Source organism: Sebastes umbrosus, chromosome 13 (assembly GCF_015220745.1).
Source record: "Sebastes umbrosus isolate fSebUmb1 chromosome 13, fSebUmb1.pri, whole genome shotgun sequence".
NCBI lineage: Eukaryota > Metazoa > Chordata > Actinopteri > Perciformes > Sebastidae > Sebastes > Sebastes umbrosus.
The window spans coordinates 31853974-31867065 of NC_051281.1; the positions used below are offsets into that span (position 1 = coordinate 31853974).

General features: G+C 38.6%; 1 protein-coding gene across 3 annotated transcripts in view; it reads left to right on the forward strand.

Annotated features, from left to right (window-relative positions):
• Positions 1–13092, forward strand: part of pcbp3 (poly(rC) binding protein 3) — a 157801-nt gene that overhangs the window by 120020 nt on the left and 24689 nt on the right. The window contains exon 1 of one of the 3 annotated variants that reach the window (XM_037789615.1): positions 7225–7270. The exons of 1 other annotated variant lie outside the window; for it this stretch is intronic. In XM_037789615.1, coding sequence (XP_037645543.1) covers positions 7241–7270 — 30 coding nt within the window. In that variant the 5' untranslated portion in view covers positions 7225–7240. Of the gene's footprint in view, positions 1–7224; positions 7271–13092 lie in introns of those variants that run through there. One more of the 3 variants, XM_037789614.1, reaches the window with a different exon arrangement.

Below are 13092 nucleotides of genomic sequence, written 5' to 3' on the forward strand. Positions count from 1 at the left end.
GTATGACTATTCAAATATATGGTCATGCCTTTTTAGTAAAACAATATTTTGTATATATTTTTCTCACACTACTCTATTTACTGAGAGATTGCCAGGGGGCTATTATTCAATCTGGTCTTGCCGGTGCCAAACATTTCTAAAAAGCTCATGAGCAAGGTGTAGCAACGGTGTGGAAATACAAGTCACTTTCTGTGTCTGCATGTTCATTTATTACACAACTGCAGCAAGAAGTTGTAGACAAGTAATCATTCAAACAAAACACACAATGACCAATTTGATCAGATCCTTCAACATTCACAGTACAGTTGCCCATGTGGGATCAGGCACACTTTCCCATTAGTGGGTTAGAGTTTGTGTGGCGTGCAGGCTGTACAAGGTTTCAGGGAACACTTAAAACACAAAGTGACCTCCTTTTCTTAGACAGATCACTTCAGCCCAAAGCATTACAATTTAATTTGTTCAACTTGTGACCCTCATGATTTGCTTTGAGAGTTGATAATATAAAATAATATTCTCAAACCCTAAAGACTAATGTACTGGTGTTGAAAGCTACTGTTGATAAAGTATATCGGTAATGCTTTAGTATATCTGCTGTGTTCTTTATTCTGTTTCTAAGATGTCTAAGCAGTATTAAGTCTTATCATCTTTAGACCCATTTGTTTCAGGCTTAGTTTTGTTCCTCTTGCACATGTATATCATTATTTCTAGATCTCACCACTATATTGTTCTCATAACAAAATTGCATTAAAGCCACAGTTGGTAACTATTAAACTTCAATCATGTTCCTCTGGCTCCTTTTAGTGCTCCAAATGGCATTTTTCAAGATTCCACCGCGCCCAAAGAAAAACAACCAATCAGAGCAGAGGAGTCTCTAAAGCAGCTGTCAATCACTCCACATGAACTCTGATCAAACTGTCGGACTAGGCAGCGCTGATCAAATATGAATCGCAATTCTATTACTGTAATGCCTATTTCACACCTCAAATGTTTTAGCGTACTGTTCAGATGTAAAATGAGAAAGTTTGCCGCCATGTTGAAAACAGTCGAGCCAAAACCAAGCATCGCCCACCGGCCGGAGCACACTCTCGCATTTTACAGCTGAACAGTACAGTAAAATATGTTTCTGATTCATATCTGATCAGCGCTGCCTAGTTTCACAGTTTGATCGGAGTTCACGAGCTTCACAGGCAGTGATTGACAGCTGCATTAGAGACTCCTCGGCACGGACTGTTTTTCTTTAGGCGCGGTGAAATCTTGCAAATGCCATTTGGAGCACTAGGAGGAGGCAAAACTCAGAGTTTACACCCAGGAGAGCGGAGTTCACATCCTGTGTGAAACCAACAATGTGTAGTTGTCTTTGTGTTCGTAATTATTTTAACCCAAAACACTGTTTTTCTCTAAACTTTACAAAGTGTTGTTGTTGCCTAAACCTTAAGAAGTTGTAGTTTTGTTGCCTATAAGTTGTAGTTTTTTTTCCCTAAACTGAATTATTTATTTTTTTGCCTGAACCTTAAGAGAGAAGAGTTCACATCCAATGTGAAACCAATACTGTTGGATACTGTTTTGTTAAATTTAACTTGTTATTTCCCCCTTTTTGCATGCAAGTTTAAAATAGTTCCAACAGAAACCACTAATGAATATAAACAAGAAGGTTTTAATGCAGACATACATCGTGCTGCAGGGACAACAAGAATCATCATATTGGTGTGATTGTATGCATCAAAGGGTCAAATTGAGCATTTATGAATATGCGATATATATTGTGTATCGCGATATTGCCTAATAATATTAATAATAATAATCAATATTATTTTTAGGCCATATCGCCCAGCCCTACCTTGAAGACACTTTTCTGAAATGATAAATGGCAACGTTGCGTTGTGATGAATGTAAGATGGGTAAAATGATGAAACATGGCTCTGTTTTCATCATATCAAGACTGTTTTAGTCAAATCGGCTTTAAATTAATCAAATCACTCGACAATTTATCACTCCATTTTTCATTTCACATCCTTTTTTTACGGCTCCATTTTTCAATTCACATGCATTTTCATCACCTCCATTTTTATCAATTAATTTTATCTATATTTCCACCCCTCATAAACATGTCACTCAGAATATCAGGCACCCATTTCAATTGTTTGCCAGCGCAAACTCCCCCATACCCCAAGGGGCATCCTAATCTGGGGCACCCATCATGTCTTCTGCATGCAATGTCCAATAGCCATAATTATTTCCTAAATAAATAAACAGCATTACAACATCTGATTATAGAAGCTTTCAGTATTGAGGTCACAGATTAGATTTCTGTCAAATTCCACGGTTCCTACCTTGGAGACACCTTGTTGGACAGACTCACTAATAAATCACACTAACATACACACACAATACAAACAAAAACACAATTTTGCATGCAGGGTCTCCACCGGATGGTTCAAACACAAGACATATCTCTGACTTACAGACATTGTCAGAAGCGAGCACTATCAGAATGGTGGGAAATAATAAAACAAACATAAAAGCAGCACAACAAGATAAGAATCAGGATTGCAAGTGTCGTTATTGACCTGGAAAGTAATCGCGAATGCGTTATCAGTCGATCACAGAATACGCTGGAGAATGCCTGGGACAGAGCGTCCTTGGGCAGAGAAATATAATCACTCAATTTCATAGCTGATTAGTACTCGTTCTGTTTGCTTGTAGCAACACAGTGGCATAAGAATCACAACTGTCTGGCCATTTGTATGTAGCAAGAAAAAGTCAGTTGTTTTCAATGGTTTTACCAATCAAATATTTCAGTCTGGGGGTTGTTGTATTCCACTCCACTGTGAACCAAAGCATCGTGGTCTGTTGTGTGTAAAGCAGGGAAATGGTGATGGTAATGTTTACACGTCATACCAACACTGCAAGCTACAATTCACAAAAACAGAGAGGCGGTACAGAAGCCGATGTTAGCAGCAATGCGGACAGTAGCATTGAGCTACCATGTTTGATGGCTTCACTCACATATCACTCAGAATAACCAGGCGCCCAATTCAATTGTTTGCCACCTCCAACCCCCCCCCCCCCCCCCAGACCCCAAGGGGCATCATAATCTGGGGCACCCATCATGTCTTCCGCCCATGTCGAGGAGAACACTTGCCCATGCAATGGTCAAAGAATGACGAAACGGCTAGACCGGGGGAGTATTTTCGGGTTACATGCCAACGGTGACGTCAAGTTGTGATGCATCGTCCACATGACTCCATGTTTCGCCCAACGATTTGCCAGTATTTCATCTTGACTTAGTGATAGGGGGGGTATAATATTTCAATTCATTTTGCTGATCTTACAGCTTGAAGTGGTGGTCAACTGTTTGGGGCTGCATAAAAGGTAAATCCTTTCTGAATGATTATAAATGATTTGAAGAATTTCTGTGGTCAAATGTTGTGAGTGTCATAGTAAATATCTTATCCCAGGACCTTCTGCTTGGCGAACTATTTGCATGTACATGCAGTGTGACATCTTGAGGTGAAAAAAATAATCAGAGCAGACAAAGATTTAAACTTTTCCAGCAAATCGCCTGATTGGTGAGATGTTATGTCTTGTTGTTCTAATATATGATATGTCTCATTAGAACTTCATCATTCAATAGATTCAAAAGTGAGACCGCCTTAGCTTAGTTAATACAGGGTAATAACCTCAACTAATAGGGTGCTATCATGGAATCCCTTCAGTGAACATACAACTAGTAAATGACTTGCTAAAATGACTTGCATTGCATAGAGGCAGTTGTGTGTGCGGAGTTTTTCAAGTGTGGGCTGTGTGCTGCAGAGTGACAGATTTACTGTGAATAATGGTCTTATATTGTCTGCAACATGGATTCCAGCTCATGATGCAACTGAAAAACTGAAGCTTTTCTATTTATATGGAAACAGGGAAGGCAGTTTACTGTTAGCTGCGTCAATATCATTATCTTATGAATCAGTATTGGATAGATTTATGTATTCCATTAGCGACTACCGACAGCATGGGAAAAAGGAGAACTAGCATCATCTTTTCATTGGATTTTTTGAAGAAAAGAAGAAACTGTCAGCTTGCGTGGCTTATTAGCAGGACACACGCACCCAATAAACTACGTTAACCTTCCAAGCTAATGCAAGGTGGCAGAGGAACAATTGCAACGGGGCCGTCAGCTTGTGATTGTAATTTAGGCTGAGATCTCAACCAGGCCAACTGATTGGAGATGACAGGTTTACAGCCCGTTTTGGGGGCCAAATGGGTCTGGCAGGGCGGCTGCTTGCAGACTGAAGTGCCGCAACAAAAGGCTCCTCGGCACATCTATCTGCGGATATATTCAACCTTCCCTTTCAGCTTTCCTACAGCTCGTTTTCCAAATGCATCTAGGCTGGTTTATGGCTGAGAGACCATTTTGAAATGTTAGAAAGTGCTGTGCTGCAGCGGGAATGTGCTAATAGGACACATTAGCAATAGCAGGTGATGTTTAACCCAAACAAAGGACGCTGCCTGTCAGGGTTATAATCTCAAAGATGTTCCTGGCAAGCAATGGCAAGTGCTAATTGGTCCTCTGCTATTTAGAACACAGCATGCTCTGTTGATTTTGAACTATAAGAGGCAGAAAAGCCAAGTGCTTGCTGAAATACTTTGGGTGTCAATTTGAATCATTTTCTGCCAAAACCTCTGGTAGCAAAGTACATTTTTAAATATTGCCACTTATAACCGCTCATCTGCATAGGCTTCATGAGTAAAACATAAGCAGCACTTGATATGAAGATATCAAAAACAACAGTTTTGGAGTAAAAACAACATGATCCAAATGGTAATGGATAGATGGAGAGGGTTCTATCATGACGAACCTTTTCATCCACTTTGTGGACTGAATTCTGTGGCGTACATAGTGAATGGCAGTAGTAATGCCTCCCCCCTTTATATGTGCAGGTCATGTGCAAGCATTTTAATGTGCAGCGTTTATAGTGCAGCTAGCTAAGCTTTCCATAGACAACAAAATAAGGATCAGAAACAGAATGGCTTTATAGAGCCAATACAATCTATTGTGTTGGTTGATGGATACATGTTACTATGATGCTGTTGTACACGGAAGAGTTTTTAACTAAAAAGCTGCACAACAAAAACAATACAATAGCGTATATGTCTATACAATAGGCAAAGGTATTCAGTGTATCAAAATTGATTGCTGATTCACTTAGACAACACTTAGTCACTAATCCATACCATAATCGTGTGTCTTTTGTCATTTGGGTTTTTTCTTTATTCCTATTCCTGCTGACGCCACTGATTAAGCTTTATGTGCTGCTGTTCTGCCTTCATTGCATGGTCAAAGATAATTGCATCCCCTAAAGCACTGGTTGTCCTTAAAAACACCAGGATGGGCAATAGGAATGATAAATTGACATTCAATAAATGTGAACTTAATAGTTGGGTCAGCCAATGCTGAGAAAGAGTACACTAGATTTTTTGATCCAACTGAAAAACCCAGTCCAGTGTTGCCAACTGTCTTACAATGAAAGTAGCTAGCAGCACTAGCTCCAGAAGTCCAAGAGAGAAAAGTCACTCCAGGCTCCCTCCAAGCCACTCCCCCAACATTATCATTATGAACGTAAACTATGGAACATAGCTATTGTTAGTTACTCGCAGCTGTCAAGCCAGCAGCTTCTGGAAGACTTCTAGTGACGCCAATGAGTGCACACAGGCAGGTATATAGACAACGTAGGTATATAGACACGTAGGTATATAGACAGGCAGGCCATCCAATCATTTAATTTGGCCTGAAAGACTTATCTCAATCCTGGGAGAGCCTTTTCGTCAGATCATTTGATTCATTGATTAATGTCAGGATGTAATAAGAATTTCAATAAATATAACAAAAATTGTATATTGAACAGTCCCTACCCTACCGTAAACACTTATAACAAGCTTTTCAAAGATTACAGGTACCCATTGAAGATGATGGCAATTTTTTCTGAAAAGTGTATGTTAAGATAATACAATAAGATGAGATAAGATAAGCCTTTACTGATCCCCAGAGGGGAAATTCAGGTGCTGTAGCAGCACAAGACGGAAATAAGTAGAGATAAATTACATTAAAAAAATAATAATAATAAAAAAAAAAGTTTAATGTTCGACTTGATATATACAGATAACAAAAAAGATAAAGAAATTATGTGAAATAAGGCAAAAGAAATGCAGGAACTAATTGAGCGTAACATGATTTGTGCACCAAATTGGGTAAGCAAAAATAACATGACCCTCCAGCCTCTAAGACTCCACCAGGGAGTCTACTGGGTTTACATGAATCATCAGTGTTAACATCAATATGGATTAAAAAAGCAAAGAAACACAAAATTACATAGACTACAAATCATTGTTGTGAACCATTATGTGCCTTTGTTAAAACCATCAGCTGGACAAAGACACCTGATTCACATGACACATTGATTTAGTACCTCTTTTGAAAAAGCTATGATTATGTGTTCTTTTGCTGCAAAATTATGTTGAGAAGAAACAAATTAATACAATTAGAAAGCCAATGTGTCAGTGCACCAGAACCATGAGAGTGCTACGTCAAAGAACGTATATTGATAAGAAGTGAAAGCCTGTGTTGAACAACACAAATATTCTAAATATGCATACTATTATAAACTATTTACTTACTTACTTAATTATTTAGGATGTGGAAGAGGTTGTCCTGTGCTTTTGCCCTGCATGTTTGTAAATGGTCTACAACTTACATTAAAGTCTGTTGATATCATGCTACTAGCGCTACTAGCTACTGATATCATGCTACTAGCTACTATCACTACTAGCTACTGATATCATGCTACTAGCTACTGATATCATGCTACTAGCACTACTAGCTACTGATATCATGCTACTAGCTACTAGCACTACTAGCTACTGATATCATGCTACTAGCACTACTAGCTACTGATATCATGCTACTAGCTACTAGCACTACTAGCTACTGATATCATGCTACTAGCGCTACTAGCTACTGGCCGATAGCCGGTTGTTTGGGAACAGAGACGTTAATACATCCACCACGGTACAGGCTGACAGCATATAGCCCATGGGTGTATTAGAAGATAATAAAAGTGATATGAATTACAGCCAATATATCCATTAATATAGCCGCATACAGCTAGCAGGAAGCTGGCAGAACCCGATATGTCATATGAGCGTGCAGGGCGGTGCGGTCCCGTGGGTCTGATGACCGTTCATTATGCCGAGGAAAATAACTCTGGATTCAGCTGTAAGTTCATTTTACAACTTTTAGGACATAATGATTTAAATGAGGGATATTTAAGTGTTGGTACTGGGAAGTTGATTTACCTCAAAAGAAAGAATCCTCTGATTTAAAGACGTCTCTTTATACATCCATGGCCACAGACTCATTGGCCTTTTCAGTCCAAAATGGCGGCAGCGTTGTTGTCAAAAAAGCACCGGAGGTTCGTCTTTTTGCTTCTATATACGCTTTGGCTACATAACAATAGATGTTGCCATATACAGTATAACAGAGTGTTAGCTAGATTTACTCTAGAAGAGTTGCCCTAATTTCTGCTTCACGTTCAGCCATGTTGGTTGCTCTCTTCCTGACAGTTAGATGAGAGATTGATAGGCTGCACGATTATGGCCAAAATTATAATCATGATTATTTTGATCACTGTTAAGATCACAATTATTATCATGGTTTATCATTGATTTTAGGAACAAAATATTTTGATTGTAACTTCACATTTGAATAAACAGAGCGCTGCTTTCACTTCCATGTTGTGACACATTCCAACCGTCAAAGATTCTAAATGTTCTTCTTTAACTTTGTTATTGTCATCTATGGTGGTTATGTGGCGGCTGCACATGTGTGTGTGTGACCGGCAAGAAACTTGGATATATCAATGAGACCCACTGAAAACCGGCCGGCTTCCATCGGTTGCTGATTGACGTGTATTTCTAGCTGTTTGCTTTAGGGAGGACTTGATTTATACAAGCAGAATTTTTCTATGTGCGGAGCGCACATTTTAAACGTCAATATCACAGTCGATCATCTTCATTTAATTGTGGAAGCCAAAAATCGTGATCGCGATTAATATTTGATTAATTTGCAGCCGTAATTGATACAACTTATATCTGTGAAACTACAGTAGATATAAAGCGACAGTGACGTTAGCCTAGCTTAGGACAAAGACTGGAAAACAGACAAAGACTCCGTCCAATAGAAAATCGACCTACTCGCACCTAAAGCTCACCAATCAACACTTTATCTCATTTGTTTAATCCGTACAAAAACCAAGGTGCAAAACTGAGTCGCCTGTAATTTTACGGGGAGTGGGGGGAGGGGTTATGTGACAGAGTCTGGGGCAGGTGCAGGGACTTCCCTCATCACATAAGGTTGCCAGGCAACCAGCAGAGAATTCAAGATGTCATCGCTCACTGCTTTTACAAAATGTCAAAACTATTCCTTTACACTGTATTGCTGCATGCTGAGGCTAACTAGCCAGATGACATCAGAGAGTCACACATGTTCCCATTGTTCTCATGGTCCTCTAACATCATTCTCACTTGGTTTACCGATATACTGCACTTACATAAATCTTGTATAGTGTTTAAAGGTTTCTCCATTAGTAAAACGACAGAATAAGCACAAGTCCGGCTGTGCCCTATCGTAACAAGGACACATCTTTCAAACAGCAAGGACAAATGCACACCACTGCTGTTCTAATGTGTGGTGCATCACAAGGGGCAGCAGCAAAAAGCAGATTGTGACATAAATTAAATGAGAAAATCATAATGCAGCGATACGATTCAGTAAACAATAATCAACACACAGGATTTGAGGCCAGCCTCCCCTGCACCACAACCAAGGTGAAACCACCAAAGAAACGCTTCCAACAAGGCCAACATTAATATTGAGCAGTTTTTTCCCGATTTTCTCTTTAGAAGTTACTAAAGTGAGCACATCCATGGGGGACAGAGTATAGTATGTTACCTGACACATGAGCTTGTTAGCACCTTCGGCTGCGTACACACATCCTTTCTGGTCCGTCCACCTTTTAACAAACACACCATGGTATTAGAGCTGGAACAAGTAGGACACATACTGTATGAAATAGGTGTTTTTTTGGTGGGTATGCCATTTTTTCAAGTCAGCACATTAAGTTTTCACTGCTTTCTAGGTGTTGCTAGCTGGTTTGAAAAAAAAAAAAACATCACCAGGAGGTGCAAAACAGCACCTCAGCCTAACATACTCCACACCAAGCTGGAAGGTTTGTTTGTGAGTAATTTGTCTTGACAACACATCTATCACTTTGCAGGTAACCCAAATTAATTTGAAATAAATGTGAAATTAGGAGCAGGTATGGAACACTTTACCATTAGCAATTTTTTCAAATAAATAATAAAATAAACTTTATAAGGAATGAGAAAAGGACACCCCAGTGCTAAGAAAGTCACGGAAATACTTAAGCACACATCAAGGCATTACAGGAGATCATAAAACACTGTTTTGGTACAGAGCAGCCAAATATCAACCAGTGTCAGTATTCTCTGGACAGATCAAAAGTTAATGAAAAAATTAAAAATTATGATAAAAAAAAACCCACATGGAATGAAGCTAAGCAGGGCAAGTTCAATCAGGATGACTATCTTTATGCTTCATTCATTCACAGTTCTTTCTCTCTCTCTCTCTCTCTCTCTCTCTCCTCCAGCTTCTCTTAATCAGCTGATTATGGGCGTTCACTCTTTAATGCCAGGTACACACTACATGAGAATCAAGCCGACTGCTCTTCTCACTGATAGAATTGAACGTTCAGACAAAGGCTGTGATAAATAATAAAGATAATCATTTAATTAGTAATAATAATGGTCCAAAATTATGTAAAATTGCCTAGTTTTAAGTCAAAGCCTCCAAATTTCTTGGAGGAGGAGCCCTAAACCTAATATCTCCTAGTATCTTTTATTCACTATAGAAATTCAGAATGTGTCTGTGTATATTATGTAGGAGCATACTGACTGGGACTCTGCTCCTAAAACCTGAATGAAGAGCTCACACACCTCAGCTCTGCCTCACTGGCTGCTGTTGATTCTAGCCTATAGGCATCCTATAATATAATAGAGCTATACTTACAATAACAGAAGAAAGCACTTTAAGTACCACCTTAACCCTATAATGTTCCAGTTGGACAATTATTGGCCCAAGTATAATAATAATATAGCAATAAAACCACTGCTGATTATGACTGACACAGTTTAACATGCTTACAGAAATAATGAATAAATAGGAATAAGTCACCAGAGATTGCAGATACTGGCCGACACACACCAACATGTGAATAAGGGGAGTTATTGCACTTTTTTTTTTTACCACTTCAAGCACTGGCATGAACTATAATACTACAGAAATGTATGACAGTTTCCCTGTCTTTTCACATTATAGCAAATTATTTGGTGGACCCCTGATAGAGGGCCATGGACCCCACCAGAATCACTGCATTATAGATATTAGGATACCTTTCATTTGTTTCCTACAACTTAAAATAGGCAGACATATTGAAACATTGAAAGAAGAATTGATTCATAAATAAAAAAAAAATTGCAAACACTGCTTGAAGCATATATTTTGAGATACACAGAGGGGGTGACTTAGAATTATTTTCGTTATGAGCACAAAAACAACAATAGCCTAAGGTTGTGTCTGGCTGAAAATTTGAATTTTGTGGACGTGAATCTGCACCATAAATATCAGAAGTGCCCAACTTTAGTCGACAGAGGAAAGATATGTATTCCCTGTGGCCTTTCGATAAATGAAATGATAACTCGTGCAGGTAATGATAACAGCAGAAAGTCAACATGGATGAGGAAATTAACATTTGGATCATGTTGTCTGTGCGTAATGACAATGGCCAAATGGTTAGAGAACACCATGTGTGACCAAAGGGACTGCAGTTCAACAGAGTGGGATATTGATTCTATTTCACCACAGGAGACATTTATATTCACAGCAGAGAAAGATATATCTTATTAAATTGCATTTAAATATGCAACTTCATATATCCACTCAAGAAAAGTTTAGCAGTGCTGTAACTAAAGTGAAAATGTCTTGTAATAATAGGCCCACACTCACAAATCTCATTCCATTTATATATTATTGGCAAAATATATTATCACATGCAGTGCGTTATGCAATCTTTTGAATGAATTGTGAACACTATAGTATGATGGAGTATTACGGCCACATTGAGGGGAAAAGAAATCTGAGATTTCGAGAATAAAGTCATAATATTACGAGTAACAAATCTTAATTTCATGAAAATAAAGTCATACTATTTAAAAAAAGAAAAAGTCGTAATATTACAAGAATAAAGTCATAACTTTACGAGAAAAAAGTTATTTCCTCTTCCACAAACGAGGCAATTTCCCCATCAGGTCCGTGTGGTTCTTTCTTTGGAATAAACGCAGTTTCTTGCAAAATCTTTTCAAGGTCCTGATACTGATGATAATGTGGCACTGATGTGCCAAAAGATTAGTATTTCATATCATTTATTAAGTATTTTGTTTTTTGTGAAACTTATACTAAAGTATAACTTCACCAGATACTCCATGTTCCTCATTTTCACACAGAGCATGCTGCTCTATTTCCCCTCTCAAATAACACGTAAAGTTACTACTTTATAATATTATGACTTTGTTCTCATAATATTACAACTTTTTTTTCTCGTAAACTTATGACTTTATTCTCATAAAATTAGACTTTTTTCTTGTAAACATATGACTTTATTCTCAAAAAATTAGACTTTATTCTCAAAATCTCAGATGTGGCCCTAATAATCCGTCGTATCGTATAGCTATTTATGGAGTCATTACACTATAAATAAATGTCAGTCCTAACTTGGCAACCACGCAGAAACTGTTTCTTGGTTTAGTATTACATGATTTATTCTGTAATATACGTGTAGACTTACCAAGGGAACATAATACAACAAAGAGAACATTGCTTCTAACTTATTCCACACAAAAAGAACCTTTCCCTTTTAGGCTGAGCCATCCATGCATATAGACTGTCATGTTTGCCTTTGCCTTATAGCAAAGGCAAAGGGGAGCAAAGTAATTTGACTAACTACCATGAGGGCACTGGAGGAAAACTTTAATGTCTGACTCACAGGAAGAAGCCTTTGCCACTAAGGATTCTGCAAGTCATCGTGCTGCACCTTCCAGTGAACGCTTTTACACAGAGCAATTCATTTTCAGGAGTTTAGTCGACGCATTCATTATCGTCATTTAGTTTCATCTCGAGCATAGTCCTGTGTCTCAAATGAATAGTTGTAACCCTTATGATGTGTACTGTGCCGGCCAATTAAAAAAACAAAACAAGCTGGTTACTTTTTTTGTCTTATTGTTTTTATTAATTTTGAGACAGTAAATACCTGGGGGAGCTGAATCTACTGCAGTTACATTTGGTTAACTCTGGATCTTCTCATTATGTATCATTCATGAAGCAAATATTGTGTGGGGTTCTGCCTAGCTGCGCTGTATTTGCAGACTCCCCACCACAGTGTTTTATTTTGGGCTGAATTCAATCAGCTGCAGCTTGAGATGTGTGGTGCCCTGTAGGAGGAGCACAAGTCGTTTTTGAGGGGGAATTTTAACCTGCAGTAGGCAGAATGTTTTTGGCATCATTGGGCAAAAATCCCATAATAACCTTTCAGCATATTGTAATTCAAGTGTTCTGAGAGAAAACTAGACTTCTGCTCCTCCTCATGGCTCTGTTTTCAGGCTTTAGAACATCTATCAGAGAGAGAGCGTTCGTATTGGCTGTTCATTCAACGGATGGCAGCATTCAATCACTTGCAAACTCTGATCAAACGGTCAAACTAGGCAGCGCTGATCAAATATGAATCTCTATTCTGTTACTGTAATGTCTATTTCTCTCCTCAGATGTTGTCAGAATCATCTTGTAGTGTACTGTTTAGCTGTAAAATGAGAACGTTTGCTCCGGCTGGTGGGCGGTGCTTGGTATTTCCTCACCTTCCTCAACTCAGCATGGCTGCCGGGTCACAAACTTTCTCATTTTACAGCTTA